Below are 16,831 nucleotides of genomic sequence, written 5' to 3' on the forward strand. Positions count from 1 at the left end.
TTTATCTATATCGTTCCTTCCCATATAAAGTGCACATAATATTCCATTTCAGTAGCCCCTTTCCCTACATATCCCATCTTCCAGATCTGTCAACATGTTTATTCTCAAAAATGCATTCATAAAACAACCAATGTGAAATAAAAACGGATTTGAAATACTACACAATACTGTTAGTTGATATACATTAGCAAACAACTAAATATATACAAATATTTACATTGGAAGCATTTAATGCATCTTGGTATGTATAGCATTCAAAAGTTGCTGATTCATAACAAGGCTACACGCAAACATAATCCTCTCTATCAGTATCAATAACTTTTGGGATCCTAAGATACTGAACATTAACAGGAATTTGTGATACTAAGATCTGAAGAGGAATTAATGTTTTAAGTGCAGTAAATTAGCAACAGCGCTCTTATGTAGTAAGGATGCTATGGATCCCAGTGTCTTTTGCAGTTATGCTATTTATGTGAATTTTCTTATGCATATATTGGTATACTTCTATGTTTGGGACAATAAAACAGTAGCTGCTGTTGTCAAGAAACTGACCATGCTATTCAAAAAATTTAGTTCAATTGCCATTAGTACTATAAATGAAGGTTATCCTTACATCACTTCTTTATTTTAACAGGACAGCTATATTAAGAGCTAACATTCAAAAGGGATTTCAAAATAGGGAGAGGAAAGATAGCTTTGCTTTTAGCAACTAAAATCATGATAAAAGTGGAGGAATCTTGTCCTCACAGCTAGTTTTATATTTTATATGAATCCAACCAAGATATGTCCATACTGACAGAAACCTGAAGACATATTTGACTCCAAAACAATTCATTACGTTAAAGTGAATGAAAGCTAATAAAAGGCCGGTTAAAAAGTTTGTGACCTAAATCATACTAAAGGGTCCACTAGCCTTCATATAGCCGTTAACATCTTATCTATTCCAGACAATTCAAAAGTCCCATACAGCAATTTTCCTTCCTTTCACATCTCCACCTTCAAAAGAGGGCACTGTCTTTCAGTTTCCACATCAGGAGAGGAGGGTGTCTCCAAGGCTCTATGTGGAGCGGGGACAGACACACACGGTGGCGTCCCCGTTTTGTCAGAGGCCCCTTCCTCCCCCTCAGCTTCTTCTTCCACTTGTTGCTGCACTGACGAGAGGTACTGCTCAAGCAAGCTGCTGTCATGACTGTCCCTGTATGCAGGTGCCCCAGGCAAACATGCAACTCCTGCAGACTTCACTGTTTCAGGGGATCCAGCTCCCGTGGCCGTGCTGCTCAGGCTGTCCTCCAGTGCCCCCTGCTGCTCACCAGGGGAATGAAAGCCCGACTCTGGGATAGAGAGCTCACTATGCATAGGGAGAACTGTGTCTTTGGGGCCAGCACATTTGGAGCTCACAGTGGTGATTGAGGGAGACAAACAGTTAAGCTGCTCTTTCACTGAAGACTGCCATTCCAGCATGGATTGAAGCTATAAAAAGACAAAGTAGTAACAGAATTACAGAGAAACAATGCCATAAAAAATAATTTACCGGCTGTCTTTTTTAAAATTTTGAATACTGATTTAGAATATTATAATAAAAGTTTATTTTACTAATTTATTTTTAACTTGTGCAACATCATAATTCCTCATAAAACTATATTAACACATTCAAATGCATGATTCAGTTTTGAGGTTTGCTAAGAACAGGCACAATACACCAGCAAAACACTAAGGAAGGCTATGAAAAACTAAAATTATTTATTTGATATTATTTTTTATTTAAAAAGGAACCAGAGATTAAATAAAACAACTGTTTAAAAAAATAGAAGGAAAAAAGACTCATTTAACCCCATTCTTACTGAAGTCTTGTTCAGCAGTGACAAAAACTTGAGGTTGCTAGACCAGAGTTCTTCAACACTTCCTATCCAGTCATTGATCTGACTAACTGCAGCCAAGAGAAACCCATTACTCATGGGCTTAGTATTAGATTTATATTTCAGTAGACCAACAAGAGAACAAGATAACAAGAAAAAAGCAAGTGAGTGAGAGAAAATCCATGTCTAAGCAGATGCCCATACGTACCTGTTTCCAGAGGAACTTCACAGCTTCTTCCTGTACCATCCTCTGCAATTTCTCCTCTTCTTGCTGCTTCCGCACCCTATTCCAACATACACAAGAAATAAGGAGAAAACACAGAGCATGAATCCAAACTTCTCAAGCTATAACACATTTAACAGTGGCTGTGAATATAGTGTAGGGATAATAAGTAGCTGAGAGTGTAAGTGACAGTAAGCAACAAGACATTTTAAAACAACTCTAGATTTTTACCTATCCAGCTCTGCTGTCAGGTAGACAATGTGATCTTGCATCCTGCGTAGCCGAATCTCGCAGCGTACCTCTTTGGCCTGTGGGTGGTGCTGACGAGTCCAATGTCCCCTCCACCAAGACTGAATCTTGACAGCGGCTTCCCCTGGGTTGCATTGTGTCACCTTAGCATGTGAATTTTTCTGCTTAGTATCTAACTCAGTGCTATTTTGTAACACAGCCTCTCCATTAAGAAGACTGCTCTGGTCCATGTCGATTTTCAAATGGACTCTTTCATTGGTTTGTGAGTACTGACACCTATCCAAAGTTGAATAGTCTGCTCCATTTGTCTGAGGACCAGCATCAACAGGAAAATTATGTCTTATTTCTGTGTCTGCCTTCACAGTGTGAGACCGGGCAGGGTTTGGCGGAGCCAATGAATCAGGCTCATCAAGCTCTTCCTCTTCGCTGTCAAGGGGCGATGGCAAGTGGACAGCAGAGTTCACAGGCAGGAAGGCGGACTCTGAGGAGAGGAGGTTGCCATGGAGCTTCTCCTCATCTGTTTGCATGTCTTCCAAAACCAGGCTGTTCTCACCAGTACCATTGGCTTGCACAGAACTATATGTTGTTGAGAACGCACTGCTCACCCAGGTGTTCATCTGGACAACTGGTTTTGGAGTTTCTGTCATAAAAGCAATGTACAAAACCAAACAGACAGAAGGTTAACAGTGTTAACAGTGAAGAGTTATGACAGAGACATTGCAGGGAACATTAGGAAAACTGAGTCATCGTTCTAACACCAGACCAGTGAAGATCAGGAAAGATAAAATGATTGATACACATCAGGGTTGTTAGACTTAAATCGTCAGTGAATACTACAAATACCCTTACCCATTCACCTATTGGGCATGCTTAATTTTTTAATGCATTATCCACTCAAGTGAAAAATTCTTCTTTGTAAAATACACAACACTGTATAGTGTTTTTCCTGAGTTAACACATCCTGATTCAATACACTGGCCAATTACCAAACATTTTATGACATGAACTGTGCGAATTAGAACAGGCAAAATACTAGTCTATGGTGCTTGGCTCGCCGAGATGTGAATTTGCCATCTTATCTATTTTGATTAGACATGAATTTGGCACCCAACCTGGCTGACTGATAACAATGAGGTCTTCACTTGTGGCCACAGCATTTTTAGTTGGATCGATCCAGTGCTGATCCACATCCAGATAAGTTGGGCGAGGAGGACTCGGGGAGTCACAGTGACCTACCTGGAGCAGTTGTCTCTGGTGCTGCCTGCAGGACCACAGTGGGAAGAAGCTTGGAGTTATAAAGCTAGAGTCTGAGTACTTAAATACTTGGAAGAATTACTGAATCAGAAATGCCTAGTCAGTTTAATTCTTCTTTACATAATGCCAATGAGCAACTAGATGTTAGCTTTCATTCATGGTTTACCATATTGGTATTTTAGCTATAGGTATTCCGGTTAAATATTTCTAAAAGTTTCCCCAAGATGGTCCCCTGGGGTACCTCTGTTTGCTGAGGATCCTCTCCAGCTTAGCATCCTCGGCAGACTGAAGTGCAGGACTAGTGGTCAAGGGGCATGTGACGGCCAGGTACTGTACTAGCTGTACATGTTGCCCAGGACGATAGGTCCGCCCCTTGCCCTGGCTATACAACCACTCTGCTTTAAGTCTGGAATTTTAAATAGAAATAAGTAAAATATGCCAATACACACTATTGCAAAAAACACTACAGTAAAACCTAAAAATATAAAAACTAAAAAAAAAAAATTAGATATGGACTTAATTTTAAAGTTTTTAATATTTTAAATGATGTAATAAAGCATAAGAACAAAACTAATTGTAAACATGTCACATAATGATCAGACTTTGACTATGGTTTAGAGAGCTTCTGTAGTGTTAAACAGCACTCCTCCACTCACCCCTCTTTCTGTGAAACCACATATCCATCGAGCACCTTCAGATTAAGGCACCAGCTCACAACATATGGGCGATAATCACACCCAGGTAAGGAGGGTGTAGACATCACACATGGGTTGCTCATGATGGACAGCTGCTCAAGGTTTTGAAGAGGTGCCAAGTAGGACACCTAGGAAAGAGTTATCCTCAGTGAATATAGGGTATAAAATGCACAGAACTAAATCAAACTTACAAAATGGACAATACTTGATAAGAAAGAATAAGCTGGTAAGTGCCTCATTGAGATCTCTGATCTCATTCTCTGCCAATGAGAGAATGGTGAGGTTTAGAGGAAAATGGGAAGGGACAGCACGTAGAGTTGTGATAATGTTGCCATGGAGAAGGAGTGTCTGGAAAAGATGAGACGTTGCATTATTATGCCTTGTTACACCTGCCTATCTTTCACTTGCATTATAATGTATTATTTAAAAAAATGTTAGATAAATTGTTATATAATGTGATACAGCAAGCTTTAAATGTGTAACTTTTGCAGCAAGTGTTCTTTCACCCACCTTTAAGGCAAAGAGCTTTGAGAGGTCCCCTGTGTTAGAAATGTTGTTGTCAGATAGATCCAGATGTTGTAAAGCCACACAGTTGTTCAGCTGCTCTATGACCTGAAAAAATACAGAAGGATCTAAGAAAATCATAGGCTCAAAGGAAAAACACTCCTCAACAGACTGTCATTGTCCATACCTTTATGTTGTTCCCTGCCAGGTTTAGCCACTCAAGGTGCATCAGGTCTTTCAGTCCCTCTATGTAGCCAATACTGTTGCTAGGTAAGTTCAACACTTTTAACCCCGTGAGTCGTGACACCCCCATCATGCGAACTAAGCGATTACAGGCGACAGACAGCTGTAATAGGGAGAAAATTAAAAACAGTTCTGTCCATGACAACCTTTCACCAATAATTATGCAGTGCCATACAAGTACTTTACAAGTACAACGTTTCAAAAAAGGAGTTTACTAGGTAAGGGCTAAGTACACACTGCCGGTACCTGCCGAAGTTCTGTATTTCTCTCCAGATGCTCTAACTTAATGATGTGGTTGTGGTCAAGAATGATGGTGTGGGTGTCCAGTGTACAGGAAAAAGTTGGATCCAGTTTGTGGAGACCATGACTTGAAAGGTCGACTAAACCTGGACCTTAACAGCAACATTATGCAAACCACTAAGGTTAGTCAAAACGCAGAAAGCATTATATAGTGTCACACGGCTATATGCAATTTCATACAAACAATATATAATAGGTTTCCAATTTCCACCAGATTCTCTGGTTCTCTTTAGTCAACCGACGAACTGACAGGAGCTGTTTTATATGCCGTCAAGCACTTACTCCAACTGCAGTGGCTACCGTCAAACTCACAAACAAGCTCATAACGACACAATGCGAGATTTAATCAGATATGCTAATGTACACGGTGCACAGTTGAAACGAGTGAAAAAATATGTTTTTTAATGATCCACTGATCATACCATGATCCATACAAGGAGGGCAGACACGCCAGGTAAACGTAAAATTATTTAAATGATTTGGAATCGTCAACATTAGAGAAAACATGCTGGCTAGCTAGATAGCTAACGTTAGCTTGAAACACACGCTGTTATCGGTTTTCAACGCGAAATAACACGCAACCAAATTTGTTACTTTATAGTACATAGTTAGAGAAACCTTTATAAAAAGAAATGTAATGTACTGATTTAAATATAATACTACTACCGTACCTTCGTAGTTTGACATTTGTGTGATAGGATCAGGTATGATAGCTTTCTCAGTCGCCGCCATACTTCCCGCTTGTGTCACCACCGGGCAACCGTTCACGAATATGATTGGTTGAATAAAGCAACGAATAAAAATATATTTTTACAATTTTTCAAGACATTATGTCAAAATACATTTTCAGAAATCCGCTTCATTGGCATAAATATGACGTTTTCACGAAACGACTACCTTTATAAATCGAGTACCCACAATTCCTTTTCCTCTTCCCTATGTGACTCGCCGCCATGAAGTAAGGACTTTGTTGCGTTATCCATAAACATCTGACTCAAAATCCTTCAAATACATAGATAACTACAATCATTAAATAAGTAAGAAGTGTGTTAGTTAAATAATCACATACTATTTCCGTCTTACAGGGTTGAGTTGTGCAGTTTCAGTGGGTACAAAATTTACCCCGGCCACGGCCGGCGGTATGCCAGAATCGACGGAAAGGTAATAGGTATTTCATGCATAAACATTGTATATCCTTAATGTACACGCTATTAAATAATAGCCTATCTGTCATGACTTGTTTCGCAAACAAATGTTTGCGTTTGCGAAAGTTCTTTGTTGGAGGTAAAACATGGCAGTATTACGTTCATTCTGATAGCTTAGAGTCGTCATCTTCGCTATTGAAAGCATCGGCCTGTGTTACCTAGCTAGGTTAGCTAATGGTGAAAGTGTACTAGCCCCACTGAAAGTATAGCTGATTGTAGACCAACTCTAGATATGTGGTGTGTTATGCACAGTGCACAAAGCAGTCTTGTATCTTTGCTAATATAATTCCTGTAGAGGCTTGAGTTATTGGCAAAGTTAGCTAGCTGGTTTATTAATGATGGGTAGCTAATGTTGGTCTTGCTGGTTTGTTTTTCTCTTCCAGATCTAGTGAAAATATATTGAAATGTTTGTCTCTTCATGTGTGGTTGTAAAGTGCTGCTCTTAGGTTCTGTGCATCTCATTTTGCCCTAACACTTCAGGTGTTCCAGTTTCTGAATGCAAAATGCGAGTCTGCTTTCCTGACCAAAAGGAACCCCCGGCAGATCAACTGGACAGTTCTGTATAGACGCAAGCACAAGAAGGGCCAGTCTGTAAGTGTGGCAGCTGTAATCTATAGTACTTGGATGTAGACTGCTCTTGAATGAATAAGTAATGGGTATAAGTACACATACCTAGGTGCATCCCAATGTGCAAGATACAATCTTGAACCGTTGTGTGCTGGGGTCTCAGATTTGGGAGTAACTAACATTATTCACTGATGTAACAGGAGTTTGTCAGATGAAACCTTGTGATTCTGAGAGTTGCCTATTTTCTGCTCAGGAAGAGGTGACGAAGAAACGCACCCGCCGTGCTGTTAAATTCCAAAGGGCCATCACTGGAGCCTCTCTGGCTGAGATCCTCGCCAAGAGGAATCAGAAACCTGAGGTGCGCAAGGCCCAGAGAGAGCAGGCCATCAGGTCAGTGTTTTAAATCTCCTTTCAAGCTTTATTACTGTGAAGCTATAACTTAGCAGTCATATGAGAGCAATTTGTATTTTGTAACCTAATATAAAGTTAGGTATTTTACATTTATGGCATTTAGCTTATGCTTTTTATCCAAAGCGACTTAAAATTATGACTGAGTACAACTTGAGCAGTTGAGGGCCTTGCTCAGTGGCAGTGGTGGGGCTTGAACCAGCAACCTTCCAATTACAAGTCAAGTACCTTAACCACTGAGATTGAAGTTGACATGGAAGCTTAAGACTGTACTTCAGCCAGACTGCTGGCTAAGAAGAAAGTGATGTAAGCTAAGACTGTGCAGTTCATGTTTGTCTTAATATCTTATTTTAGAAATTGATTGGTAAGCTGAATGACAATTATGTGGAAAGTTACTTTGGTGAACATTGTAACCAGGTTGTTTCTTGGCCTGGTATTGAGCTGGGGTTTGGGGGGTTCTGCCTTGGAGATTTTTAATTAAAATGAGATTAGTGGTGTGTCGCTTGATCTTGGATTAGGTCAGTTAAGATGCTTAGGATAGTTCTGTGCAGTGTCTTCAGTCTGTATGTATGTTTTGAAACATAGTTTGACTAATTTTGATCCTGGATAGCATGCCTATAGTATTCCCAGATATGAAATGAAAACACTTTGAATGGGAGTAGCCAGTTCCTCTTCCAATTCCAGTTAAACTTTCTACATTGGCATGCTTTTCTAGTTGTAATGGTAACTGTGCTCAGTTTCATACATGTATATAATATTTATTTATTTATACCTGGTTAATCTAAGATGAGGATGTAAGAGTTGTGCGTTGGATTGCTTTTGGGCGTTGCTTGCATTTGTTTAAATGGCCCTGTTTTTACTCCTTAGAGCGGCTAAGGAGGCTAAGAAGGCAAAGCAGGCAAGCAAGAAGCTGTCCACTCAGAGTACCAAGGTAAGAATCAAATGTATTATTTTATTTACTAGGAGATGAGCTCTTAACTGATTATAATCCTAGGCATTATGGTGTATCTGGTGAATAGTTTTCATTGCTAGTGTACCAGTATGCTATTCTGAATTGATGCCTAACCAGTGTGTTAGGCCTTTTGCTGCCCCTAGAGGCGTTACAGTGCGACTTGCTTCTGTCGTTGCTGTGTCAGAGGTGGCATAGAACAAAGGGCTATGTTTACACTTAGTACCCGCTTCTGCAATGGGTTTATAATGTCAGCATAGTCCGACAAATCTTAGTTGTGACTTAGTTGGGACTTACTCCCCAAGATGATCTTAATCTTCGTCTTCGTAGAACAGGAAAGTTTGAACAGCTGTCTGTTGCAGTACAGCATGCTTCCCTTTCATCTGTTTCTTCTTAAATATTTCATGTCTGGGGAAATGTGCAATAGTTACAATTCTTTGTGTTGAATAAAGGAATGGGAAAATACATTTTGGTGAATTTAATTTCATTAGCCTATAACCTGTACCACTGAGGGGTTTCTGAATGTATGATGTTCTGTTTTTCATACAGGCCCCTGCCAAGGCTGCACTCAAACAGAAGATTGCCAAGCCTATGAAGGTCAGCGCTCCTCGTGTTGGTGGCAAACGTTAATTTTGTCTCCTGTTATGTAATTAAAAATGATACAGTACGATCCTTTGGGATTATTGTTTCTTTGTTCCTTTGGTGTGTATTGTAGAGCCACAGGAAATGGCTCAAAGTACTTGCTGTAGTATTTATCAGACTCAATTGAAACCATTTGTCTTCTGAATGCTAAATGTTGTAGGCAAGTTTAACCTTTTAGCACACTATGTAGCCTACTAGGTAGATGCTAGCTAAAGTATTTGGATGTGGTAATTCATTATGACAACAGACTCACTTGGCACAAATTGAACATGAGCAAAAATCTCGGTAATCTTAATTTTACCTCTAAAGGATGAGGACTGGCCTGCCTAAAATGTACCAGTTCAGTGTAAAAATGACCAAATTCCAAGCTATAGTTTGAAAATTGAGTGGTATAGCAGAAGTGGTCTTTTCTGCTGTTACGTTTCACACTTGGTTCCACTGTATTGCACTGTTCCTGACCCTGGCCTTTTTTAAAAAAAAACATAACGTTTGAGGTAGAATATAAATCAAAGTTAATTATGTAACTGCAGTTCAAGACCTAATTTGCACTTTGCAAACACTTTCACTACCCGTTTTCAAAGAAAACTGACACCACAGTTTGTATAGTCTAAAAGGTAAATGGAGATCAAACGGCTATAGATCTGCAGTTAGTAACTGGGCAAAAACTTCAGATTGTTAGAAACAGCCTAATTAATTGAGATGTTAAAGTGACTCTGAAACGACACTATTTTACTTTAACATAATATATTTCCCAATGAAATGGGGAAAACAATGGGTGGGACATTATTTTATAAATCTGCATTGAATTGGATTAGAAAAGCAGGCACTTTAAAACTAGTATGCAGCCAGATTTGGAAGCTATCATAGAGGATAAGTATGCTTGCACACAGTGTTTACACAGTGCTAGATGGTCAGTAGTTAGGTGAGGAATATTACTTTGATTTTATAACTGAATAAGAAGGCAGAGTAAATCATAAAATGTTTTTATTTGAGGCAATTGCTGTTTCTGTCAATGGTGTTTCACCAAAGGTGAAATGCCTCAAGTATAATCTAATGTTCTCCAGAATTCAAAATGTAAAATATTTGAACCCTCAGGCCCATAACTTGCATGTTGGGTAGCTATGAATTGTGCTTAATATAATAAAGGGTGAGGGTTAACCAAAAAAAGTACATTTTGATTTCAGGTTTAATTTAAAGAACAGTTTAATGTTGGTGGTCTCCTAGATCTCAAGTTCTCTTCAAACAAAGTTACTGAGTTTCTCTTGAGCAATGGTGAGACGGTCTGCACGGTTTTGCATGTCAATGCGGTGTCTGCTGATGTCTGACTCCTCTCGCAGTACTTCCACTACATTGGCACCATCCATTAAGCCCAGCATTTCACTGCACAGAAGCTGAGCCGACTCCTTCAGCATGAAGTATCGGATTAGCATGGGTACCTGGTCGGCCAGACGCTGCACTACAATCTGTTAGGAAGTGAAAATGCATATGTTGATTACTGACAAACTATGGTAGCTTACAGGCAAACTACTGGTGGATATGTTTTGCAGTATCTCATTTCAGTGTTGACCACAGTTGACACAGAGCATGGGATCCAATGCCCAAAATAAATATCTACATACAGAATATGATAAGTAAAGGGAACAACAGAAAATATATCTTGGGTGAGTTTGTCACACACACACACAAACATTTCAAGATGGTTACTGCTGAGACTGACTATCTCTACAAAACACTAATATTTAAAACAATCATAAAGTTACAATGGTCCTGATTCCAGCATTGGGTGAATTTATATTTATATTATATCCCAGTCAAAATGTAGCTCTAGTAGCTACATTTATTTTGTGGTGAATAAATGAACTAAAATATAACTCTTAAAAGTGTTTTTGGTACATTATGAATGAATATTAACTATAACGTTTGTGACCAAAAAATGGCATTGCAATGCTAGAGCAGTCCTTCATACATGCAAAGCTTCACAACATTTAAGGAACCTTATCACTGAGAGCATTTGACCATGATAATGCTGAACCTACTCAAGTATACCTCGTAATAAGCCCGCAACATTTCGGGATACTTGTTCCTGCTGTCAAGCTCAGCATGACTATCTTCAGAAACTCTCTGTGGTTCTCCAGGATGCATGTCATTGAGGGTTTTGAAGTAGATGCCGTCTTGAGTGTAAACCAGTTGCTCCATTTCAAACTGCTCCCAAATCCTTTGCTCTACCTTTGCTTCTTGCTTTGACTGAATGTTGTCTATCTTGTTCTGGGGTATAAGCAGGAAGGAAATACATAAAGTGGCAGAAAATAGCAACACGTTATGCCCAAATAAAGTGGTAAACACACTTTCAGAATTATTTTTCTTGGCATCTTAAAAAATATTTACCATGGCAACACACTGGAGAAAGGGATAGTTGAGGAAGCAGGTTTTACACACTTCAGTGAATTGTGTCTGAATGGTATCTGAAATGTATTCCAAGCATCATTAATACAGATCATCAACCTTAATAGTGTCACCAATATATCTTACTCTTTTTTTTCTGCCACTTGTTCAACACAGCTTAATTATCAGTTATTATTTGCCCCGGTGTCATTGAACACTTGCAATTAAATTACTTTCTTTGTGAAATTAATTGGTCTGTGCTTCAATTATTCAGGCTGAAAAATTATTACTTTCTCTGTTCTAAAAAAGATTCTTGCTGTCTGTATTACTGAAATCTTGTTTATGTCTTGCTATAATGTGTTAGCAGAACAGTTTACCCAAAATCACATTTATACTGTTTTACTTACTTTTCACTCAGTCAGTTCTCAATTAAATTATGCATCTTTTTCTGCTTTATTCTGTTTTTTATCTGCATTATATGTTGCTAACAAGTAATGAAAGTGCAGAAATGAATTAGGTTGTTATTAGGAAACAAAGAATAGACCTTTATAGAAACACCACAGAAATAATTGAAAGAATTGTCCAGGAAGGTAGTTTTAAGAAAAAAGCAGCTCACACAAGGTCATTTCCAAATGACGGGTGTTCTATTATGTCTAAATCAAACCAGTCATCACAGCCCTCAAGCAAAGCATGGACCCAGTCTGCTGTGGTCTACACCAACATCTTCCAACATACAGTAACTGCAGAGACTTCATATGGTTACATAAAGACTCCAAACCCTTTCAAATTAGAGAAAGGAGTCCCTCAGGGTGATAAGCTATTTACAGCATGCCTTGAATCTGTCTTTTGCAACACAGAATGGCATTCAAGAGGAATGAAGATGGAAGTATCTGAATCATTTGAGATGGCATTCTGCTTATTGCAAACAGTCTGGAAGAACTACTATAAATGCTCATTGATGCAAATAAAACAGTTGGCCTCCACATGACATTCAAGAACACACAAGTGATGGTAAACAAAAAAGAAGAAGATGAGACCATCCAACAGGCCAACCACTACATCTACTAACATATCTAACACATCTCAAAAACACCAGCTAAAGAAGAAGTACAGAATTAAACTGTGCTGGTAGGCCTTCAGCCTAACTCCATCTTCAAGACCAACTTTGACATGATCCTGAAAGGTTTACAACCAATACATACTATCAATTGTTACATGTGGTTCAGAAACTTTGCACAAACCTTGCACAGTCAGTGCAGTGGATGTGAAAGCAGATTGGCGTCTGGGTCATTCTTAAATACATTAGCATATGAAAGTGAAACTGGGCAGGCTACATGGTGAGAATGAATGACAACAGATGGACCTCAAGGGTAACCAGCTGGAACCCCAGAAACTACAAGCAAAGCTGTCAAAATACCCCATGGTGAGATGATCTTGACAAATTTGAACCAAAATGGCTAAGAAGAGCACAAGACTGGAACATCTGGGAAACAAATGGGAAAGGACAACATCCAGTGAAGGGCAGAGGATGATGACTTGACCCAAGACTGAAGAATGAATGAATTAGTGAATGAAAGTGTATTGCTGCTAAGAAGTATTGGAACTGAGAAATATTTATTCTATTCTATATATTCTATTTCTTCCCTCAGAGAACTATTACCATTCAAAACAGATTTGATGGCCATATATTATTATCAACCACTAAAGGTTTTACTTGGCTTAAGTCAGATATTTCCAACTTTGTCCTAAATTGCTTCAAAGAAAGATATTTCTCTTTTTATTTTACACTGCCTCCAGTGGATCTGGTCAAGGTAATTAAGTGCTAATTACCTATCTAAGGTGAGATGGAAGCTGATCTAGTGTGAACATAACTGGGTTGGTGTTCTGAAAGACTGAATTGAGAGCAACAGGAATAGGAATCTTCCGAGTGTTTTGACATTTTGAAAAAACTATTATGAAAACCTTTGCACAAGTGAAACTAAGTATTAAGTACTACATTAAATATTTACATATATTTTGCAGTAGACATTTGTAAAGTAAACATACCTCTTATGACCCTGAGTGTGTCAATGGCTGGTCCCTTCAGCTCAATAACAAGTCTCTGCACCACCATTTCAAACACATGATAGTCACTGAAGCCGGGCAACTCCCTACCTCTGTGTTTCAGGTCATATTCATTCACCACATCTTGAACCGTTTTATGGTCTGTTGGATATAAAGTTTGAGAAGAAACTTTGGATGACTAAATCCTTTACCTACATGATGGTATTAAAATGATACTTGTCAACTTTTGAACAGATTCCCATTTCTCTTATACAATCTCTTCTATTAGGACTAGAAACCTTTATGTGAACTATTGAAATATTCCTTTCAGGCCTATAAGATGCACTGAAACATATTTCACTTTGGTCTTAAGTGATTATTTTAAATGACTAAATGAAGGTTGCATCCCCCAAAGGCTTTTCTGCATATGGATATATACTCACATGATAACTTGGTGCTATCAAGATGGTCTTTCCACTTTTTGAACTCTGTCCGAAGCAGAATAAACAAGTTGTACTCGTTGATCACTTCCCCAGACGCCAAGCGGTTGACCTTGTCATTAAATCGTGTCAAAGTCTGCAAGAACCCCCAGCATAGGATTTAATCACTTTGGTCAAAACTATCAGCATAGGTTGAGAGGTTTGTGAATTTGAGAACAGGAATGGTTGCTCACGTCAATGAAGAAGGCCTTTCTCTTCTGCAAGTCCAGCGGTGGGCCAGCCTCACACTGGCTGAGCTCTTTCCTCAAATCCCACAGCTGCTTCTTTATCTGCTCTGAGAGCAGAGGCAGTGATTTCTATAATGGAAAAAAAAAGCAAAACTCTGACAACTGTGTTTAGACCTAATCTGCACATTTTAAAAGTGTCTTTTGACTGAAGAATTGAATCTGGTGTGTCAGACCGGAATACACTGGTCTAAAAATATAAAAAACTAGTGTCTTGTTGTGCAGCATTTGTAAAGAATAATTGAACATAAATGCTTTTTTTTCTGTGGAAAATTGTTCTCAGTCTGATGGAAAGCGTCGCATGATTTCCTTTGTAAAGGCTTTTTAACATTTCTAAACGTAACAAAAAAAAATGCAATATATCTTTTCAAATATCTTGAAAAACAAAAGTTTAGAATGCTTTTTTGAAAAAGACTTACTTTAATGTGATCAACCAGATCTTGAGTCAGTTTGGTGGCAAGGCACTGAATAGTTGCTTTCTCCTCATACAACAGGCAACTGTAAACATAAAACAGGAACTATTTTATAGGCATTATAGTTTAGTAACTATGAGTTTGTCAAATATCACAAATAACAAATGAGTTCTTCATAAGAATTTACCTGAAAAATTCATGACGTTTGAAGAAATCTCTCTCCACACGAGTAGCATCAGCCAGAGAAATTCTGTCATTAATTTGTTTTTGGCCACGGCATTTAACAATGACATATCCTTTGCTCAAAGGAATCACCTGATTTCTGACTATATCCAGAACATTTTTTTCTGTTCCTCTGTCAATAAGGTCTGGTTTGGTGAGAATAGCTGTTGAAAAAATAATCAAAACAACATAAAAATGTTTTTTTTTCATATCCAATTTGCACATTGTTATTGGTGGTACTGATATGCTCTTAGCAGAGAATTCCACTATGTCTACTACATATATACATTACCCAGAGTTCTTTTCCCTTCAGGATCCACTTCTTGTGCCATTTTTAGTGCTTCTGTTGTTGCAATATCAACATTACATGGAACTACGACCAAATTGATAGTTTCGTCCTTCTCAATATATTTTCGTATGAGATTTTTAATCTATGCAACAAAATGACATAATTAACAATAAATAACAATGTCTTAATGTCATTACCAACAACAACAACAACAATAAAATGTCAGGTTTTAGTTTACTCTTACTTGATATCCAATGTCTTCAGGTTGACCTTTTACAGGAACTCTAGCAATCCCAGGTAGATCAATCAGTGTGAGGTCACACACATCAGGGGCCATGATCTCCAGAGTGATGAGATCATCACATATCCCTACTCCATCTCCTGCCAGTATATTCTGGGCTGTTGGATAGATGTAACTCTTATCTTGGACTGAACATTTTACTGAATTATTAGCATTTACATCAGTTATATATAATTTATTTTGTATTTATTTAAATTGTGTTTTATTGGAGAAATTGTAGTGTGAATGGAATTTCCACAGCAGAACTTGAAAAGAATGTTAAGTTCCACATTCTTCTTTTAAATCATTAAATTAAGGAAGTAATATTTTAGTATATTTAGAGATTGTACTAACCTCTCTCAACATGATCCTCCACCATAGAAGGGTCATCAAACTCAATGTAATCATCATTGTAAGATATAACAGCTCTCCAGTTAATCCCACACCTAATCTTTCTCAGCTTCAGCTCCAGGGGACATCTGGTAACAATACCTAGAATGGACAGAGGACAATACAATCTGATTATCCTTTATGTTAACAGTTCCAGTCTGTTTAACGAAGAAGTGAGAATATTTAATGGCTTGAATTGAGTACTAAGTGATAAAACATTGACTCATAAAAATGAATTGTATAAAAATATCATTTGTATTAAAATCTTGTAAAAGCCTGTTGATTTATAATCATATATAAACTGCAAAGGAGGATAAAAACCCACCACTCCCCCTGGGTAATGCCACACCAGACAGTGCTTCTAACACTGAGCTTTTTCCAGAGCTTTGGTCTCCAATCACTGCTATAGTCGGCAGAGCCAAGTCGTCCTCAATACCAATTAGCCTTAGAGAGTCAATCAGATCAATATATGGACGAACCCTCTCCTCTAAATGGCTATGGAATACCCCTTCCATTGGTTTACTGTGAACATGAAACAATTATCAAATTTTATATATGACAAATTCAATAAAGAAAATCGTGATGTAAATTAAATAGGCAAGTTAACTTGATCAGACAAAATTTACACAAACCTGTTTTCGCTAGGACAGGGAATATCTTCATAACTACCTTCTTCACTCTCCATTGTCTAAGAAAAAAGCCCTGGAAAAAATTTACATCGACTTGGTCTTTCTTCTGTGATTTCATGGCTTCTCACAACTGTAAATTGTAGACTATGGACACTTTTAATGTGTAGATCTAATTTCTAGATGATAGGATTCAGGTTTTTACTTACCTGCCTGTCTTCAACAATGTGACTTCAAAAAGAATGTGAATAAAGTGAAAGGGATCAGTATTGCTATATATGTAGACACCCAGTCCCACCACTAATGAGAAGTATAGTTAAGGAAGTACAACAAAATGACCATATTGGCATCCTCACTGTGCTAAATT

The 16,831-nt window shown here is 38.2% G+C and overlaps 3 protein-coding genes and 1 non-coding gene across 4 annotated transcripts; 2 read left to right on the forward strand and 2 right to left on the reverse strand.

The window, feature by feature from the left end:
• Positions 1–85: 85 nt before the first annotated feature.
• On the reverse strand, positions 86–6,062 carry cep97 (centrosomal protein 97). The gene is made up of 11 exons (XM_027010257.3): positions 5,996–6,062; positions 5,271–5,416; positions 4,969–5,127; positions 4,788–4,889; positions 4,512–4,625; positions 4,239–4,405; positions 3,824–3,988; positions 3,441–3,589; positions 2,311–2,968; positions 2,065–2,140; positions 86–1,470 (listed from the first exon to the last, which is right to left on the reverse strand). The coding sequence occupies exons 1-11, from the start codon at positions 6,054–6,056 to the stop codon at positions 985–987; spliced, it is 2,283 nt and encodes a 760-aa protein (XP_026866058.2). The 5' UTR covers positions 6,057–6,062; the 3' UTR covers positions 86–984.
• A 174-nt stretch (positions 6,063–6,236) lies between these two features.
• Positions 6,237–9,125, forward strand: rpl24 (ribosomal protein L24). The gene is made up of 6 exons (XM_027009106.3): positions 6,237–6,282; positions 6,410–6,485; positions 7,010–7,120; positions 7,350–7,486; positions 8,372–8,435; positions 9,003–9,125. The coding sequence occupies exons 1-6, from the start codon at positions 6,278–6,280 to the stop codon at positions 9,081–9,083; spliced, it is 474 nt and encodes a 157-aa protein (XP_026864907.1). The 5' UTR covers positions 6,237–6,277; the 3' UTR covers positions 9,084–9,125.
• LOC113577708 (small nucleolar RNA SNORA17) lies at positions 8,589–8,722 on the forward strand. Its single transcript, XR_003410666.1, has one exon. It is a non-coding gene; the product is annotated as a small nucleolar RNA SNORA17 (small nucleolar RNA).
• Positions 9,126–10,062: 937 nt separating the features above from the next.
• On the reverse strand, positions 10,063–16,790 carry mxg (myxovirus (influenza virus) resistance G). Its single transcript, XM_027009093.3, has 14 exons — positions 16,674–16,790; positions 16,471–16,540; positions 16,164–16,360; positions 15,803–15,940; positions 15,413–15,567; positions 15,172–15,310; positions 14,845–15,043; positions 14,664–14,742; positions 14,194–14,316; positions 13,964–14,096; positions 13,524–13,682; positions 11,481–11,557; positions 11,142–11,360; positions 10,063–10,558 (listed from the first exon to the last, which is right to left on the reverse strand). The coding sequence occupies exons 2-14, from the start codon at positions 16,521–16,523 to the stop codon at positions 10,334–10,336; spliced, it is 1,896 nt and encodes a 631-aa protein (XP_026864894.2). The 5' UTR covers positions 16,524–16,540; positions 16,674–16,790; the 3' UTR covers positions 10,063–10,333.
• Between the last annotated feature and the right edge of the window lie 41 nt (positions 16,791–16,831).

This window comes from Electrophorus electricus, chromosome 18, assembly GCF_041902795.1.
Source record: "Electrophorus electricus isolate QZ-2024a chromosome 18, ASM4190279v1, whole genome shotgun sequence".
Classification (NCBI taxonomy): Eukaryota; Metazoa; Chordata; class Actinopteri; order Gymnotiformes; family Gymnotidae; genus Electrophorus; species Electrophorus electricus.